The sequence below is a fragment of the Etheostoma cragini genome, chromosome 10 (assembly GCF_013103735.1).
Source record: "Etheostoma cragini isolate CJK2018 chromosome 10, CSU_Ecrag_1.0, whole genome shotgun sequence".
In the NCBI taxonomy this organism is placed as follows: domain Eukaryota; kingdom Metazoa; phylum Chordata; class Actinopteri; order Perciformes; family Percidae; genus Etheostoma; species Etheostoma cragini.
Window position 1 is genome coordinate 18,038,479 of NC_048416.1, and position 18,611 is coordinate 18,057,089.

The 18,611-nt window shown below is 41.9% G+C and overlaps 2 protein-coding genes across 3 annotated transcripts in view; one reads left to right on the top strand and one right to left on the bottom strand.

Annotated features, from left to right (window-relative positions):
• Nucleotides 1-13,220, top strand: part of flrt1b (fibronectin leucine rich transmembrane protein 1b) — a 29,382-nt gene extending 16,162 nt beyond the window's left edge. For both annotated transcript variants that reach the window (XM_034883441.1, XM_034883440.1), the window contains exons 2-3: nt 6,480-7,534; nt 10,210-13,220. In XM_034883441.1, the coding sequence (XP_034739332.1) occupies nt 10,225-12,414 (2,190 nt within the window). In that variant the 5' untranslated portion in view covers nt 6,480-7,534; nt 10,210-10,224 and the 3' untranslated portion in view covers nt 12,415-13,220. The remainder of the gene's footprint in view (nt 1-6,479; nt 7,535-10,209) is intronic.
• macrod1 (mono-ADP ribosylhydrolase 1) overlaps nt 1-18,611 on the bottom strand; it is a 96,837-nt gene that overhangs the window by 63,500 nt on the left and 14,726 nt on the right. The window lies entirely within an intron of this gene.

The window sequence follows — 18,611 nt, forward strand, 5'->3', positions numbered from 1 at the left end:
AGACAATCCTGGACTTCCAGATTAAGCGTTCGCTGAGCTGGGAGCAGGAATAGGTCAGAAATCCTCACAATGTCCATAGTTTAAAGAAAAGGGTTAGCAATATAGTTTTTCTTTTGTCCGCCAAACACCAACGTCAACAAGCCTCATTCTTCTGTGTCGTAGACCTTTACATCCAGTTACATTCATTTTGCAGGCACTAATGTCTGAAGTGACTGAGAAAGTGCATTCAGCCTCTATACTGTAGGAAGAAAAGCTAGATGTCATCTAAACATGTAAGAGCTAAATTGTTATCACTGCTTTTTCATCACTAGTTTATTGAGTCAATGTCACATATACTGCCCTGATGTAAATAATCACTAGTGCACCAAATGTGTACTAATTTACTTCTGTATTAGTGATGTTTGTTAAAAAACTCAACTGTTTTTGAAAACTACTGAGCCTTTTTCTGTGAAACTATATATTTGTGGGTTTTTAAAGTTTTCAGTGGGAACAAATGGGTTTGGGGCGGAGTGCCAGAGACAGGTTAGAAAGGTCAGAAGTACAGAAAGATGGAGTAACACATTGTTGGCTTTTTGCTTTTCTTTGGAATTTGTTAAGAAAAGTATAGAAAAACACCAGCCTTGTCCTTTTAATGTTTGCCCCCTGCAACTAATAGATGAGGAGTCTTGAAGCCAACACACACCGAGTGTGTGCTACAGCCGAGTGCTTCCCTTCAGATCTTTGCTGATTATCCCCGTCTGTCGCTTCCCTCATCTCTCTCCTTCACCCCTCCTTCTCATGCTAAATAGAAGCTGTGTGTTGCTGTGTTAGAAAGCTAGTCACATCCCTCTCACTCTGCTTTTTAGACCCTCTCTCACTCTTTTTTTCATTTCCCACCTCTACCTTTCTCTCTGTCTATCCTTGATACGCTATCTCTGTCTTTTTCCTTTCCCACTCTACTCCCTCCAGCCTTCGCTCTGTCCACGCCGACACTCTCGACTGAGTCTGCCGGAGTCACGGCCTTCAGAGCCTGACAAGAATTCAGTGCCTGTGTGTGTGTGTGTGTGTGTGTGTGTGTTTGTGTGTGTGTGTGTGTGTCTTTAAGCATGGATGAAATATGAGCTGTTAAATATGAATATGGGGTTATGTTCTGATGCTGTGTAGTCACATCACTCATGCATGGAGGAGTAGTAAAAAAAGGTCCATGCACACACACACACACATATGGCTATCAGTGTGTATGACAAGTAACTGCAGAGCTTCTGTGGTATTATTCTGCATCACATTTGCTATCCATTTGTATGTGATACTTGCCCCCCACACTCACAGCCACACCCCCCTCACACACACACACACACACACACACACACACACACACACAGAGGCAGGCCCTGGATTCAGGCTTCACTGACTTTAAACCTTGCTCAGGCTGACAGTAATTTCTGCCTCCAAATTACATTCCAATGGCTTCATAAATCTGCTGCCTCCTCCTCCGCCTCTTTCTCTTTACCCCCGTCTTCCTGCCTCTGCTTCTCCATCTCCCCCTCTTCTCTGCCGTCCCCCCTCTCCTTCTTTCCTCCCTTTTACTCCAGCCTCACATCATTTTTCCTGTGTGAACCTCCACCCTTCTCCTCCCCTATCCGCCACTGTTTCACCATCTCTCTTTCTCTCCTCCTTCTCCTATCACTTGTTTTCTCGTTTCCCCCACACTCCTCTCTGGCGCTCGCTCAGTAAATGAGAAACAGGGAGGCAGAGATGGGGATGTTACGTGTGCGGGGTAGTTAAACAGTCACACACACATAAATCCTTACAGATACATATACACACACACACACACACACACACACACACCCACACACACCCACACACACACTCACAGGTGTGCTCACAAACAAATCTGTAAATACACACATACATGAGGAGAGTCAAACATCATAAACAGCACATTACAATTTGATTGAAAAACAAGCATTTGTGCTGCCATATATTTGCCTTGCCTCTAAATTGTCTTGCAAACGAACCTGTGGACAAAAACAAACACAAGTGCGCACACACACACACACACACACACACACACACACACACAAACACACACACACACACAAACACAGTGCATTTGCATGCATACACGTGTGCAGACACAGCCATTTTAATGAGAGTGTTCATTTTACAGATTGTGCCTCTAGGTGAAATAATTGGCAATGTTGGCCCCTGATGGCTGGTCCAAGTGTTCTCAGGCCAGTTGTCTTTATGGGCCATTGAGGGCCACGAACACACCCCTCATCTCCCTCACTGCTGCTTTAACTGCTGCTCTGCTGCAGCCGACACACACACATGCAATGAAGACATGGGCATAATATGCATAAGCACGCATTAACACTAAACACGCACAAACAGACACACCAATGCAGAGGCCAGCAGAGAACAATAGGGCTGTCTGACAATGGGGCTCAGAGGAATTCTCTCTTCCATATTAATATTCAGCAGAGTGGATGTAGAGAGTGTGTGTCAGCAGGGACGCATGCTCATCAACCTCGCTAACACTGGGGTTAGGCAGACACATGATTACAAAGTACTCAGACTTTGGTCCCCAGCCCCAAAACTATTAATCCCTAGCTCCTACTCCTTCACTTCCTATCACCTTGCTCCCTACAGTGCACAGACCGAGCACACTGCCAAGCAGCACAGCTGTCACTTTTCTTTGCTTTCCATTTCCCAAATTGTTCTGAACAGCCTGATGGAGCAAAGGGTGGATGGAAATGCAGATTTGATATCGCCAATTTCCTGCTGCCACAACTACAATGTTTCAAATTTGTGAAAGTGCAGCTAAAAAGTCAACCAAAGGAGAATTTTGAAAATCAAAAGATAATATTTTTCCTGTTTTTTTTATGCAAACAGCAGAAACACCCCGTTTGTTTTTTTTCTTTCACCAGAGGCGTTATAGTCCTTCTTAGACTCATTCACATAACTTCCTCTTAAATAACCTACTGTCAAATCAAAGACGTATGCAAGTAAACACACCTGTAGTACCAGACTCTATATCTCACATGCATCTGTAGATTATACAAGCTGACCTCTGACATCGCACATATAAATGCGCTGGCCGTATTTCTGTACATATGTTACCTTCATCTTCCAATCTGTAAGAACATGAACAGCTTTCAGCATGTATTTACACTGTATCTCGGTCTGTACACTTTTATGTAACAGATGTGTTGCATAAAAACACATGCTGGTAAACTGGAACCTTTTGCTCTCAATTTTTTCAGCCGTTATCACCATCCTTCTTTACTGTACTGTCCCACAAAGCAAAGAACTACTTGCTAATATTGGATCGTTATAGTACAAAGCAAAGAGGAAAACAAAACAGCGAGAGCATTTGGACTGCACAGAAGCCACAGTGAAAGTCACACACTGCAGCACTGTCAATGACTGGCTCACAAAAGCAGAGTGATTTCTTTCCTCGAAGAATGAGACGTTCCCTGTGTGCTCTTGGTTATGCAGAAAAAAAAACAAGAACACCAGAAAAGACACACAGCAAAGAGTCAGTCAGGAATGTTTTTGACTTCAACGCTAAATGGGTTCCCTTCCCAAAGTGTGCTCCTCACTGGGGGTGTGAAAGGGATGCCAAAGTAGAAAGCAATAAGAAATAATGCGCAGCAATTGTTTGATATCACTGTCAATAATGTGCCAAAAGTGTCGATAGTCTGTCTAAATCAAAGTTTTCTTAATGTACTTATGTTACCAGAGTACAGTTACTCATTTGACTGTGGTTTTACTCTTTATGTAAAGATACAAGAAGTTAGTAAAAGAAAAACATCGAGGGGGAAAAATTAATGGACTGTGACCTGTGCACCTGTGACCTGAAACATCTGAGATTTAATTACAGTACAATAAATTAACTTTAAAATGTTCATTGTTTGAGAAAGGACACTCCATAATGTCTATTCTTGGACTGTAACCATAGACTATAAAATACTGACGTAGGCTCTGTGATGTCAACCACAGGTTTCTGATGTGCCAAAATGATGAATCTATTTTGGAGCCAACTGCAGTTTTTGGCAATTCCGCATTTCCTTCATTTTTGTTTTGTTTGCTTCTTGGCTGCATCTAAGCAATTAATCAAGTGAAAAAAAAAGTAAAATGCCCACCAGTTTTCTAAAGTGAAGATTCGAATTGCTTGTTTTGTCCCACCAACCTGATATCAATGTAGAGACGCAATGCAACCTCACCTCAAACTGTTTTTGACCTTTTGAACCTAATTAGAAGTCAAGAGTTTTTCTATGTTGTTTAATATGAATGTGAATGAGGGTGCTTCTAGGAAACTTGATTGTCACAATTCATAGATGTTTTAATGAACATGCCTTTGAAAACCCCACTCAAAGAGCATTCAAAACTCATTTTACAGTGAGAGGCAGGTCCAAGTCAGGGGGCATCCATTTACTTTTAACTTTTAACAGGTTTGGTGTAATCTCTTATTCAGAAGTTTTATAAATGTTGGCAATTAATAAGGGAGATTTTTCCTCAAATTCTGACATTTTTTGTTTTCAGACACTCTATCCTGAATGACTAGTCTCTAGCTTTTCTCTCCTAACTCCCTGCTCTGATACATACTCCCTAATGCTCCTCTTCCCCATCACACTCCCCCTAGCTAGGCTCTCAAAAATCCATCACAAAAAGTTTTAAGGACAGCTTTGACATCATACAGATAGAGCTTCACATATTGATGACTAATGGGCAATGGCAGTGAGCTATTGAAATGCAGCGGATGTTCAATATTCACATCTTGTCCAATGCGGGCAGATATTATGCCTGCGGTAGGCAAAGATTAGTACAGAGAGTAAGGGTAGTTTTGGACCCGACATTGCAACCAATTAAAGGAACTTGTTTAAAAACGGTAGTTGCTGTCATTAAAGGTGACATCTGGTTTTAATACATGACTGATGACGTCCAATTAAGTCCTCATTTGAATTATGATTGGACTTCGAAGCCACTTAAAAGCCTTGCACTCCAAAATATAACATGGGAAAAATACTAACAGGATTTAATTATTTTGAAGTGTCAGACATCAATGGATGAATTACAAATGAATGGGACAAAAAAAGATATAGCATTTTATAATTTTAATATACGGCACCAAACACAAAGCTCTGTATACATGTAGACTGCCCTTGAACAGACCATTATCTCATTTCTCCTTAAATGCCAATCACAAAGTTTATGCATTTTGCAGACAATGTCTATTTAGCATTCTCTCCCATCTCAAGCTGTTTTCACTACGCATGTTAGCCACACTCTGCACATATAAATCAGTTTACTATGCCACAAACTGGATATGTCTGGAGCTGTTTTATAAAAAGGACAATTTATCTCACCACACACTGCTCAACTTCATCCCACGCCAGCTACCACCAAGTACCCCACTAAACTGCCCAATCAATTAAAATCATGCCTTTCCATTTGGGAAACCAGAAAAACACCAATCCTAAAATAACAACGCATACAGTGACCCCGAGGTTAGGATGTATGGTGCACAAGTATGGATTATTCTACATACCCTTCAAAGACACGTACTTTAAGCACATGACATGAGGCTGTCGACCAACTTATTTTCAGCTGCAGCATGTGTCCTTTAAAATGAAAATGAGGACGGCTTTATTTGTCTCTATTTGTGTTTAAGCAAACTGCATGATAATTTCCCAGTTGGCTATGTAGTCTACTTACTCTGGGATGAAGTGAACAGGCGAATGTGAGCAGCGGAGCAGTTAATGGCCTTGATGAATCTGTCTCTGTACACTCAGTATGCCTGATGAAAACCTTATATTTCTAAAGCCAGTGTTCACTGGGGGATTTGATTCTGCACACAAGATACAGGCACTTAACATGTGGCTGTTAATGAAAGCTCAAAAGCTTTGTGCAAAGAATAAAAAAACAGATATAAAACACAAAGTTACCTTAATGGGAGATTTGTGTCCGTTGGGAGCTTGGTGTTGCGCATATGCAGCGCTGACCTTGAGGAAGTATTTTCATGAGGTACTTAATTTTAAAAGGTATAACTGTTCTAAAGGGGATAATTATTTAGCCTCTACCTTTTAGTATTCCATATTGTGCCAACGTTGAAATCCAAAAGTACATCATACATAGTGTCACTTAAAGACAGCTGAAAAATTGGAGAGAATTCAATTCATTCAGCCCTGTAAAAGCACCTTCATATTTTTTTACTTCAGCAATAAAGATATGTAAGCTACTGTGCCAATATTTAAATATTGTGCAGTAAAGTAAACAAGTAGAGGTTTTAAGGTAATCAACATGACAGATATGATTAACCATTCAGCCAATATTGTATTTCTGACCATTGAACCCCTAAGATTTGGGCTCACTTTATAGTCAAATCTAGTTAATGGGCACAATACCGACGATTGTTGTGCAACTTGTACTTCTAATTCCCTGCATCTTGGAATGAAATTCTAATACTCTACTTGTCTGCTGTTTCCTCTCAGGGTGGTGCTCACTAACACTCAGCCAGCTGTCCTGCTAAAGCAAACACCAGTGAAGTCTACCTTGAGGATACTAGACGGTGGTCTACTTCTGCTAACCTGTGGGGGAACTTTTCACACTGAGCCACGTGACTGGCTATCACAACGCCCTAAGAGCGTACTAATACAGTACACACATCGGGCCTTGCTGCTTCTGAAGAGCATCTGTGTGAACCGAAAAGGAAGCGATTAAACATTAGAGAGTGAGGCGGAAACTGAGAGGAAAGGAGAAAGAAGGATCTGAACATAGCTCTTGCAGCCTGTATTCTGCACCGAGCCAAACTGTCCATCACAGCCTCAAACGTACTCATTACCTTTACTGAACTGTGAAATTTATGTTGTTATAATTGTTATAATACAACTAATAATAAGGACTAATAATAAGGACTCTTTGCTAGATTTTTTTTTGCCTTCCACTTATCTTCTTGCTGCTCATTAATTAAAACCATTACCTGGTTATTCAAAGCAAGCGTAGCACGGCACTATTACTATTTTTGCATGACCCACTGCGTATTCATGAGTATCCAGGATTGCTTTTGACTTCGAAGAAGGACCCCTGAGCCCTCCACCATCTTCTGACTGTCTGCCCAACTGTAGCATTTTGGTGTGGAGCCGTGGTTTCAGAATTAGGCCTCTGGATGCTCAATGAAGATGACTTGAGTTGGCAGGCCTAAAAGCCCCTTACCCCAGAGAGAAAAAGAGAGAGCGCTTGGCAGTAGGACACACACAACACACAAATGTGGGTGCCGAAGCGGCTTTGAGCCATGCTGCTGTTGTTACTCGTGGAGCCCTGGAGTACAGGCTATCATCATCATCATTCACCCAAGCTGAGGAAGATTCAACGGCCCCAAGGAGCAAGGCTACACTTGTGAACAATTCAAAGACTGGGAAACTGCGCAAACACACAGAGATCCACAGCTACATCCTCAATCACAAATATAGACACACTAATACTCGTCTCCACAAATATTTGATACAGAAATAACAAAGCGGACGTGAAAGGCACAGAGACTGAGCAGGTTAGCATGCCCTCTGCAATCACACCCTTGGTCCATAAGACACAGACACTTTCTTCCTGCATTCACCGCAATGAAGAACACCACACTTCCATCTTGCTTTCAGCTACACAATGATAAAAAAAGAAAGAAAGAAAGACACACTGGCTCTGTGCTCACACAAAGGCTTTTATTTCAGAACATGATTGAAATAGGTGGGGCCGAGAGGGAGTGAAAAAGAGAAGGCGGGGGGAAATGAGAGGTGGGGGGTCTGCTGGATCTAAATGAAAAAGAGAAACTAAGTCGCCATGAGGGATAGAGGAGAGAGGAGGTCTAGGCAGGAGGACTGAACCAGAGCTGATTGATCCAATCTCATGTGTGTAGGAATCAACAGACGACTGGAGAAGAACTTATAAAAGAGGATTAGAAAGAGAAAAAGAGACGGGGGAGGAGAGGAGGAGGGTGACTGCATGGACACTTCTGTAAACAAACAAAGTGGATATAATGAAAGATTATGAAGGGGAGGAGGTGGTGGTGGTGGTGGGCGGATGGGAGAGGTAGATAGCGTAAAAAATAAGATTGCAGAGCAAGTCGAGTGCCATAAGGGAGAGCGACAGTTGGAGAGAGTGACAGAACGAGGCAGGGAGGGGAGAAAACAGAAAATCTAAGGATCATTAAGAGGAAGTGCCGATAGGACACCTTGGCATGTAGGCAAAACACACATATAGGTTTGTGCCAAGAGGATATTTATGAAAGGGAAGCGGGGATAGTGTGGCAACGAAGCATATGCTAGTTGATATTCATAGAGCATTCCCAATATGGTCTCAGCTCCTACCTTGACACTCCCTCTTGTGTGCATGTTTTTCTCTCTCTTACTTTCTCTGTCTTCCAAATGCTGGTAGTGCTTGAAAATAGTCTAGTTTCAGCTAAAAATACCATTAAATAAGAGAAAAATGAAGCATGGGTCCATGCCTTACATATCAAATACTGCCTGTGTCAAATTCAGACAGGAGCTGCTTGCAGATCTCTTTCTCACACACACACGATTAAAAGACAAGCATGAACAGGTACACACATTTTTTTTTACACATATCATACAGAAAAAAAACAATCCAACCATTCTTCTTTTTGCTGCAAACTCAGCCGATACTAACTTGAGTCTTCACTGCCAGCAACTCATTTCCCCTCTCTTCCACTGACTGACTGTCCAACTCTCCATCTGTCTTCTCGCCTCAATCCAACCCCTTCCTTCCTCCCCCCTCCCTCTTCCCTCCATCTCTTCTATTGTTGCCATCTCTTGTTTGCTTTGCATGGATTTTGACTGCAGCCAAGGGGCAATTTTGCATCTAGCACTGGGTTCACGTACAAACACACAAACATGCACATGCATGCGTGCACAAAAGGGGGTTGGTGGGGGAGGGGGAAACTTGCCTTTGGAGGATTTGTTTATCAAATGTGCTGTCAAATCATGTCAGGCATTTCACGTCGGGGCACATTTTTCAGCCCCAGGCTACCCAAAAGAAAGGATTCAAACAAGAGTACGGCACAATGTAATTTCCACAACTTTCACTACTGTATATTATTTATATTCTATAAATAATGCTGTGAATGTAAGTGCACGAAGATCATTTTACCTAAATTGTAAATTCATGTTATTCATGTTGGTGTCAAGGATTCACTAGGAGACAAGCCATAAGACACAGGCCAAGGAACATATTAATGTTGCAGAAAAATGCTTCTCTGTAAAACATATCGCTAAAACATTTCTGGGGATTTCAAGACCACTTTCCTGAATAATTTATAAAAATTTCCGGAACAATAACAACCATGAGAAAACATGCATTATACATGATAGCTTGTAATGAGAACCCTGTTCTGTATGTGAAGGCTTTCTGTTCAGTACGTTTACCTGTTTGTGTGCATTTCTTTGCTCTGTGTGTTTTGGTCATAAACTAAGCAGGTGCCCAGTGTTTCTGAATATACAGTAAGGAACCTGTAGTGTTCAGTTAAAAAAAAAAAAAGATTTACATTTATTCTCTTTGAAATTCCATTGGCGGGTCAGATATAATGCAGTCACAACCAGTTTACCACTTCTGGTGTCTTCAAAGCAATCAACAACACTTTGGGCAATTAATTGGATGTCCTTCTACCCAATCTCTCGTCCATTTTAGTTTAATGTCACTTACTCCATTACAGTTAATCTCCATAAAAAATCTTTTCCTCCTTTACATACCCTCCCTGCAACTGTGACTGTCCAATTTTTTCCATCTTTGTCATCCTTTCGCTTTCTCTCATTCTGGTAATCTTCCTCGTCCGCTCCCTCCACCATTCATCTCACTTTCTGCCTCTAAATGTCCAGTTTTTTTCTGCCTGGTCGCTTTGACCCATATAATTCTGGAGAGCTCATACAAAGTATGTCTGAATATCCAAATCTTCTTCACTTTAGATAAAACAAAAATTAAAAAACTTTTACTTTTAACAGCAGGAAGGAAATAGAGCAGATAAGTAAAGCAATTTTTGAGAAAAGGTTAACTTTGTGGTTTGTCCTGCACTATCTTTGTCTAAAACTTGTCCTTTTGCCAACAAGTCTTTCTACGTTCTCTTTTAAATGTAATAAAATACTTTAATATTAGAGTCAGTGAGTTACAGCCTTTTACACTTGTTTTAATCCAGTTTCTTATTTCCTCTCTTTCAATCAGGAGCTGTGCACCAACATGGCAGCTGAGAGTCTTGCGGAGCTCCGGGATTGGCTCTTTCTGCTCCTCCTGTGCCTCACCTTATTGGCTGAGGTGCTAGAACTGGCGGCAGCAGCAATTGCCATGGAGACGGGCGAGGGGGATGAGGGCATTGTTTGTCCCTCAGTGTGCCGCTGTGATGAAGGTTTTGTCTACTGCAACGACCGTGGCCTCAGTATAATTCCTCCACTACCATTAATGGCTGCCATCCTCTACTTGCAGAGCAACCGATTGAGTAACGCTGGCCTACCTCCCTCACTGGAACGCAGCACTTCCATACGAGTGATTTACCTGTATGCCAACCAATTGGATGAATTCCCTATACACCTCCCGCCTTCTTTAAGGGAGCTCCATTTGCAGGATAATAATATACGAACGTTACCGAGATCAGCTCTGGCTAAGTTACCATTACTAGAACGTTTGCACCTGGATGATAACTCTATATCTACAGTTAGCATCCAGGAGCGAGCTTTTTCTGGGACTCCACGACTACGACTGCTGTTTCTGTCTCGAAACCACCTATCAAGCATCCCTGCAGGCTTGCCAGCATCCTTGGAAGAGTTGCGACTGGATGACAACAGAATCAGCACCATCCCCACACATGCCTTTCGTGGGCTCTCTTCCCTGCGACGCTTGGTCCTGGATGGGAACCTGTTGGCCAACACGCGCATTGCAGATGACACCTTTTCCCGTCTCTCCAACCTGACTGAGCTCTCATTGGTCAGGAATGCCTTGCAGTCTCCGCCAGTCTACCTACCTTCGGCTCACCTTGTGCGACTCCATTTGCAAGACAACGGAATGACTCACATACCACGGGGGGCGCTGGATGGTATGCGGAGGCTACAGAGGCTGGATCTGTCAGGAAACAATCTGACCACTCTCCCACGAGGACTTCTAAAAGACACAGAAAGCCTGGAGCTTCTGCTGCTGCGAGGAAACCCCTGGTACTGTGGCTGCAACCTTCGCTGGCTCCACGCATGGCTGCACAGCCGGGGGGCAGCAGTGACAGTCAGGGGTCTGACCTGTCAGGGGCCCGAGCCTGTAAGGGGCCAGGCTCTAAAAGAACTAACCTCCCTGATGGAGCAGTGTGAAGGACCCCCCGCTGGTCCCAGTACTGGAATGGGAGTCAACACAGCAGAAAAAGATGGAGGTGAAGATGGTGTCGGAGGGGGCCAAGCAGTGGATTCAGTCCCCCATGGCAGCAGCACAACTACCTCTCTATTAGTCCCCACACAAGGTTCCCTCTTCACCCTGCGAGCCAAGTGGCCAGGCCTTGTTATGCCTCTGCCTCCCGGTGAAGGAGGACAAGTATCTGGAGAGGCACTGGAGCTGACTGTAAAACCTCTCTCTTCGGACAGTGTATTGGTGAGTTGGTTGTGCCCTCAGCCGGCACCCTCCTTCCGCCTGTCGTGGCTAAGGCTGGGTAGCAGTGCAGCTCTTGGTTCTATAACAGAGACTCTGGTACCTGGAGAGAGGAGGCAGTACCTCCTTACTCAGCTTACCCCACGCTCCCATTACCTCATCTGTCTACTGCCACTACGACAGGAATCTTCCTTTGGGGGTTCCAGCATGGGTTTATCACGAGTTGGCAGCATGGACACGGACAGTAAAGAAATGTCCCCGGCCTGCGCTCAGATAGAGACTGGAGAGGCTCTGGTCAGCACAGGTGGGGAGGGGTCAGATAAAGAGGGACAGGACTCAGAGCTAACAGTCCTACCGTTGGCTGGGATCATAGGTGGGGCCACAGCATTAGTAAGCCTGCTGTTAATCTTTGGCATCTTCTGCTGGTATGGACAGAGAGCAGGTTATGTGTCCGGGGACTCATACAATAGGGGCCGGGGTGGAAAACCTTACGATGACTATGTAGAGTCAGGCACCAAGAAAGACACTTCCATCTTAGAGATCAGGGCCCCTCCTGCAGGGTTTCCAATGACAGCTATGGCCCACCAGCCCCTGCAGCCTAAGCTGGAGGATGTCACCTACATCCACACCATTTTCCCCTCTTCTTCCTCTTCGTCCCAAGCCAACGGGACCTACCGGAGTAGCCACGGAGCCGGCAGCCTGAATGGCACAATCCTTAGCCAAACCAGCCACCATCATGTCACTTATGGTACCAACCGTGGCTACAGAGAGGGTGGCATCCCCGACATAGATTATGCCTACACGTGATAATACAGGGAAACACTCCCTGAGCCACAATTGCCAGGCGCCATTTCTATGATGACGCCCTCTTGGCTGGTGGCCATTTTGTCCTTGGTTTCCAAAGTACCCTCTGTGCCTCTGCTGGTTCAATTCTGATTGGTTTGCTAAGTAGAAAAGACTGATTTCAGCTATGTTGATTGGACATTGCTATTAAGTGACAGAAGTAACAGTCCTACTATATTCTACCACTGTATACTACATTATACAGTAGGTCCTTCTTTCAGTGCAACTTATAGTTATAAATGGTTAAGTTTTCTCTTTTGGATATCTCAGTGTCTTTCAAACCTACTGTTCTTCTCAGCTCATAATAATACACAGTAACTTATTTGAGGTTGATATACTAGGATTAGCTGATTTAGCAGGGTATATATTTATAATATGAGGAAAAGGCACTTGATGTGTATAGAGATAGCTCTCATATCTTCCTACCAACTATAAGCTCTGTGCTGTATCGATAAAAGGGATGGCAGAGGGAGAAATCAATGTTTGTTATAACCTACAGATGACAATGCATCATGGATTACATGAAAAGATGTGTTCCTAGCCCCCTCCTTTTCTTCTAGTTTACTTTCCTCCTTTTTAATTTTTCCTCTTTTCCGCCTCTTTTTTTTTTGCTGAGGCTCTTTCCTTTTATTTCTCTCGTGTCTTTTGTGGTGCCGAGAGCAGAGGACGACTTTGTTCTCGCCAAGGGAGCTGACAGCAGTGATAACAGTTCTGACAGAGACAGGAGACACAAACCACAGCATGGGGAGACTAATGAGAGGGAGAGAGTCCGATGGGTGGGGGGATTGATGGATGGATGGATAGAACATGAGACAAGGAAAGAGAGAGAGCGATGGGTGCGGTTTTGGGCATGGAGGCACTGACAGAGGTGTGTTGTCTTAAGGCAGAGAGCAAAATTTGAGAAAAAGGGAAGATAATTGAAAAAAGCAGCTTGTGACAAATGCAGCAGCTGGAGGCAAAAAAGCAGACAAAAGGAAAAGAAGATGGGGGATCGAGAAGGGTGCGTCAGCGTAAAGAAGATGGGCGACAACTGGAATAGTGTGACATTATCAACCAAAAAAATCAGAGTGTATCCACTACTGCACCATCAGATACAGTACCACTTTCTTCAAGGACTGATGTTTTCAGTTGCCCGTGATCAATATTTTTTGGGTAGGTCCCACATTATTGGAAAAACAATTGCCAAGACCATAGGACAAATGAGTAGCTTTTGAAGAACGGCTATTAAAAGTCTCTCCCTCAGAATTAAGAAAAAGTACTGCATGTACCCTATTTCTATTGTGGTCTGTTCTTCTTATTAAATTATCTTTGCAAATGAAGTGAAGAAACCTAATCATACATCTTATAATAGTAACCCTAATTCTAATTGAGTTTTAGTAGCAAATCATTTTTTGGTGGAAATAAGAACTACTTGGCCTAAATACTCTTTGCTAAAATTCACTCATAACAATTTCATTCAAAAAGTCTGAACTGTTTAAATTGGTATTTTAAGTTTAAAAAAAAAAAAAAAAAAAAGACAGTAAGAGTGGGCAATATGGACAAAATCTATCATAGTATATGTACTTTTATATTGTGGTATATGTATTGTGATATAGAACTGATTGGAAAACTAATTATAGAGCCAATTACCAAATTATAGTACTTCATCACATTGATGCAAATGAAATTCCAATATTGCCATAAAGTAGTTGTGCTTTTTTAAAATCTGTAACAGAATGACCATATACAACCAGAGATATTAAAGTGAGAGCTTTCAGAAAACTAAAAGATTAGTCTACATTGATCTACAGAAAATTAATCTACAACTATTTTGATAAATGACATCCATTCTAAGGAAAAAATGCTATTAAAAAATCCTTGTTTCTGCTTCCAAATTCTGAGTATTTGTTAGTCTTATGTGATAGTAAAGTGATACTCTTTATGATTGGACTGTTTGATGGGACGCACAACAGCTTATACACTAGATGATTAATCAATGTATTGAAAGATACAGATTAATCACACAGCCACACAGTGATATTCTCACAGTATCTGTCATCATATTTCCTCACCCTACAAGAGGGTATTTGAATTTGAAGGCAAAGTTAAATTCAAAAATTTTGCTTTAAAACAGCTGAAATTTCAAACTTGATGTGAAGCATTGTGTTGGGAAAAGTACATTAGTTGACTCAGGTTGTCCAGTTGTATAGGTCGTAGTACAGCATAGACAGTTCTGTGAGGGATCACAGCCTGACCGCTACACTGTGCATCTCAGCAGAAAAACAAACATAATACACACCGCATGAAAAAAGAACCTGCTTTCTGACTGCCTCTCAATGACCCCACTAATATTATTTAAGGGAGGATGAACTTCAAAGGAAAACACAAACAGCCAGAGATCAAAAGAGGAAGAGGAGAGGGTAGAGAGGGAAAATAGAGGGAAGGATGGGGATGAGTGATATATATATATATATAGAGAGCCTTTAAGTGTTCCATTCTTACTTTGAGTAGCTCTCTTTCTTGTTTCCAACCTGTGTTACTGTGTATCAGTAATATTGGATATTCTTTGGTGTGTTTTTAATTTTTTTTGCATTTGTTTTTTTAAGAGCACTCAAGCTTCCTTTCATTCTGTGCAGAAATCATTTTTCCTTTAAAAATGTCACCTTCAGATGTGATAATGAAAACACTCTTATGTATAAACACAAAAATGGGTGCAAAATGCTATTCCACTCATTGGTCGTCTTTTTTTCTACACAGATGAATAAAGACTTCTAAAAGGAAAAGTAGGTGCACGAGTTCTCTGTGTGTCGGTGTGCGTGTGTGTGTGTTTAATTAAATTTAAAACACTGAATTGAGATTTCAAATAATGCACTGGGATGGCTTCAAAAAATATAAATCAATGGGAAGCTCAAGATTATTAAAATGATGTATGATGAGACAGAGTGGACCTCGTTAAATCACACACACTGGATGAATACATCGGCTGCTCCAATTCAATTCTGCCAGCAGACGCATGTTTTATCCCGAGTTGGTTGTGTGTTAGCCTGTGTTGTGTGTGTGTGTGTGTGTTTGTCCTGAAGACATGCCTCTCATGCTAAGTGAGTGCTAATACTTGTGTAAGCATGGATCAATATAACGAACGGGGGAGTGTATAAGTGTCCATCTTAGAGTGACTGCCTGTGTTTGGTGTTGTGGAAAGAGAGAGAGAAAGTACTTTATGTAGAGAGAAATGGGTTGTTGTACAGTGTGTCTGTGTCTGAGAGGGAGATAAAAACATACTTCATTTGAATGCTTATCTGAAGGATTTGTGATTATACGTATGTGCACCAAAGCGTAATGTAAATGTAATGCAGCTGTATCTCCACGTCTGTGCTCTTTACAGCAATGCCCTGAGTTCTTAGCGGTCATTAAGGAGGCCTATGACTTTTGCAGTCTATTATCAAGCGCCCTCCAGCAAAATTATTGTAACTCACATTACACCCAACAAAAAGATGTATGCTCAGAGACTCGAGCAAACTCTCGAGACTGAAATGTACATTTGCACACATGTTCAAAATATGCAACGCGTTCTACATGAATTGTGCATTCAAGCACAACAGTCTCTTCAGTCTCAATGCTTTGCCTTAATTCAGAGTATTTCTGAATACGGTGCCTCTATTTCTTCAACAAATGAGCTCAACTAACCAATTTGCAATAAAATGGTCAGTTGCATTCTAAACTCAGAGCTTAGTGTTTTCTTCACCACTGGGCTGTTAAGAGTGATGCAAAGCTGCATAGCACGATAAAGTGGCTTCCAGTGTTTGTATACGTTATAAGCTACTTTGGCAAAAGGTCAATGTATTCCTGTAAATGCAAGCATTTGAGGAAATGCCCTGTGTGTATATATATATATATATTATTTTTTTATATATATATACACACACACACACACACACACATACAAACACTCACCTAAAGGATTATTAGGAACACCTGTTCAATTTCTCATTAATGCAATTATCTAATCAACCAATGCATTTAGGGTTGTGTTTCTGGTCAAGACAATCTCCTGAACTCCAAACTGAATGTCAGAATGGGAAAGAAAGGTGATTTTAGCAATTTTGATCGTGGTGTGGTTGCTGGCGCCAGACGGGCCGGTCTGAGAATTTCACAATCTGCTCAGTAACTGGGATTTTCATGCACCATTTCTAAGGTTTACAAAGAATGGTGTGAAAAGGGAAAAACATCCAGTATGTGGCAGTCCTGTGGGCGAAAATGCCTTGTTGATGCTAGAGGTCAGAGGAGAATGGGCCAACTGATTCAAGCTGATAGAAGAGCAACTTTGACTGAAATAACCACTTGTTACAACCGAGGTATGCAGCAAAGCATTTGTGAAGCCACAACACGCACAACCTTGAGGCAGATGGGCTACAACAGCAGAAGACCCCACTGGGTACCACTCATCTCCACTACAAATAGGAAAAAAGAGGCTACAATTTGCAAGAGCTCACCAAAATTGGATAGTTGAACACTGGAAAAATGCTGCCTGGTCTGATGAGTCTCGATTTCTGTTGAGACATTCAGATGGTAGATTCAGAATTTGGCGTAAACAGAATGAGAACATGGATCCATCATGCCTTATTACCACTGTGCAGGCTGGTGGTAGTGGTGTAATGGTGTGGGGGATGTTTTCTAGGCACACTTTAAGCCCCTTAGTGCCAATTGGGCATCGTTTAAATGCCACGGCCTACCTGAGCATTGTTTCTGACCATGTCCATCCCTTTATGGCCACCATGTACCCATTCTCTGATGGCTACTTCCAGCAGGATATTGCACCATGTCACAAAGCTCGAATCATTTCAAATTGGTTTCTTGAACATGACAATGAGTTCACTGTACTGAAATGGCCCCCACAGTCACCAGATCTCAACCCAATAGAGCATATTTGGGATGTGGTGGAACGGGAGCTTCGTGGCCTGGATGTGCATCCCACAAATCTCCATCAACTGCAAGATGCTATCCTACAAATATGGGCCAACATTTCTAAAGAATGCTTTCAGTACCTTGTTGAATCAACCAAGCCATGTAGAATTAAGGCAGTTCTGAAGGCAAAAGGGGGTCAAACACAGTATTAGTATCATATTCCTAATAATCCTATAGGTGAGTGTATATACATATATATCCACACATATACACACACACGCATATATATACATATTCATGTATACAGAATATATATACATATTCATATATACAGAATATATATATATATATATATATATATATATATATATATATATACACACACACACACACACACACACACACACACACATATCTACATGCACACTGTATATATACAAAGATTGTAGCTATGCACAACAGAACAGAATAATTTCCATGCCACAACTTTTTTTTTTTTAAACATCAACACACGTACACGCTGCCAAAAGGTCCATATACGAAACACACAAACAAATGCTCAAACCGCATTGCTAAACTTGAAACAATATTTTACAGATTTACAAACCTTGAAAACAAATCCTCAACTCAGCTGTAAATCCAGCTGAAGACACACATGAATTTTAAAATCCCTCTAAAAAGTCGTTGTTGACGGACATAACCCTGTACACCTTTCAAGTGACGGTGGTCTCGGGCTACATTGTAAACACTGGCACGTTTCTCTTCACACGCACTGCAAGAAACCAGTGAAATACCTCAGAGGTATGAACTGATCCAACAACAACAAAACATTAAGCTTGGGTTCCTCTGTAGCGATGGATGGAGATCACTGGAATAAACAAGGCAAAGAACAAAAGACAGCCTCCGGGGGATTCTACCACCACCAACTGTATGAATCAGGGCGGTATATCGGAGTGAGAGACACTTGAGTGCCACTGCAAGAAGCCTCTAGTGAAAAAGAAGCTCCTGCCATAACCATTCTTAAAGAATGTACAAAAGATAACCTAATTGCCCTTGTACTGCAATTGTCCTCTATTCAATTTCCCCGCTTCGTGTGTTTTTTGTTTTTTTTAATTGAGCCTAATTCATCGGCCTGTATACCCCTTGATTTTTTTGTAACCTTGCTGTCAGGAAAAAGAGCATCTGAAATGGAAGAAAAATTAAAAGCTTTTATAACCTCAAGTCGTCTTTGACTCATTATCTTTCCGGGACTGACATTAAGTGAACAGTTGATTGTTTTC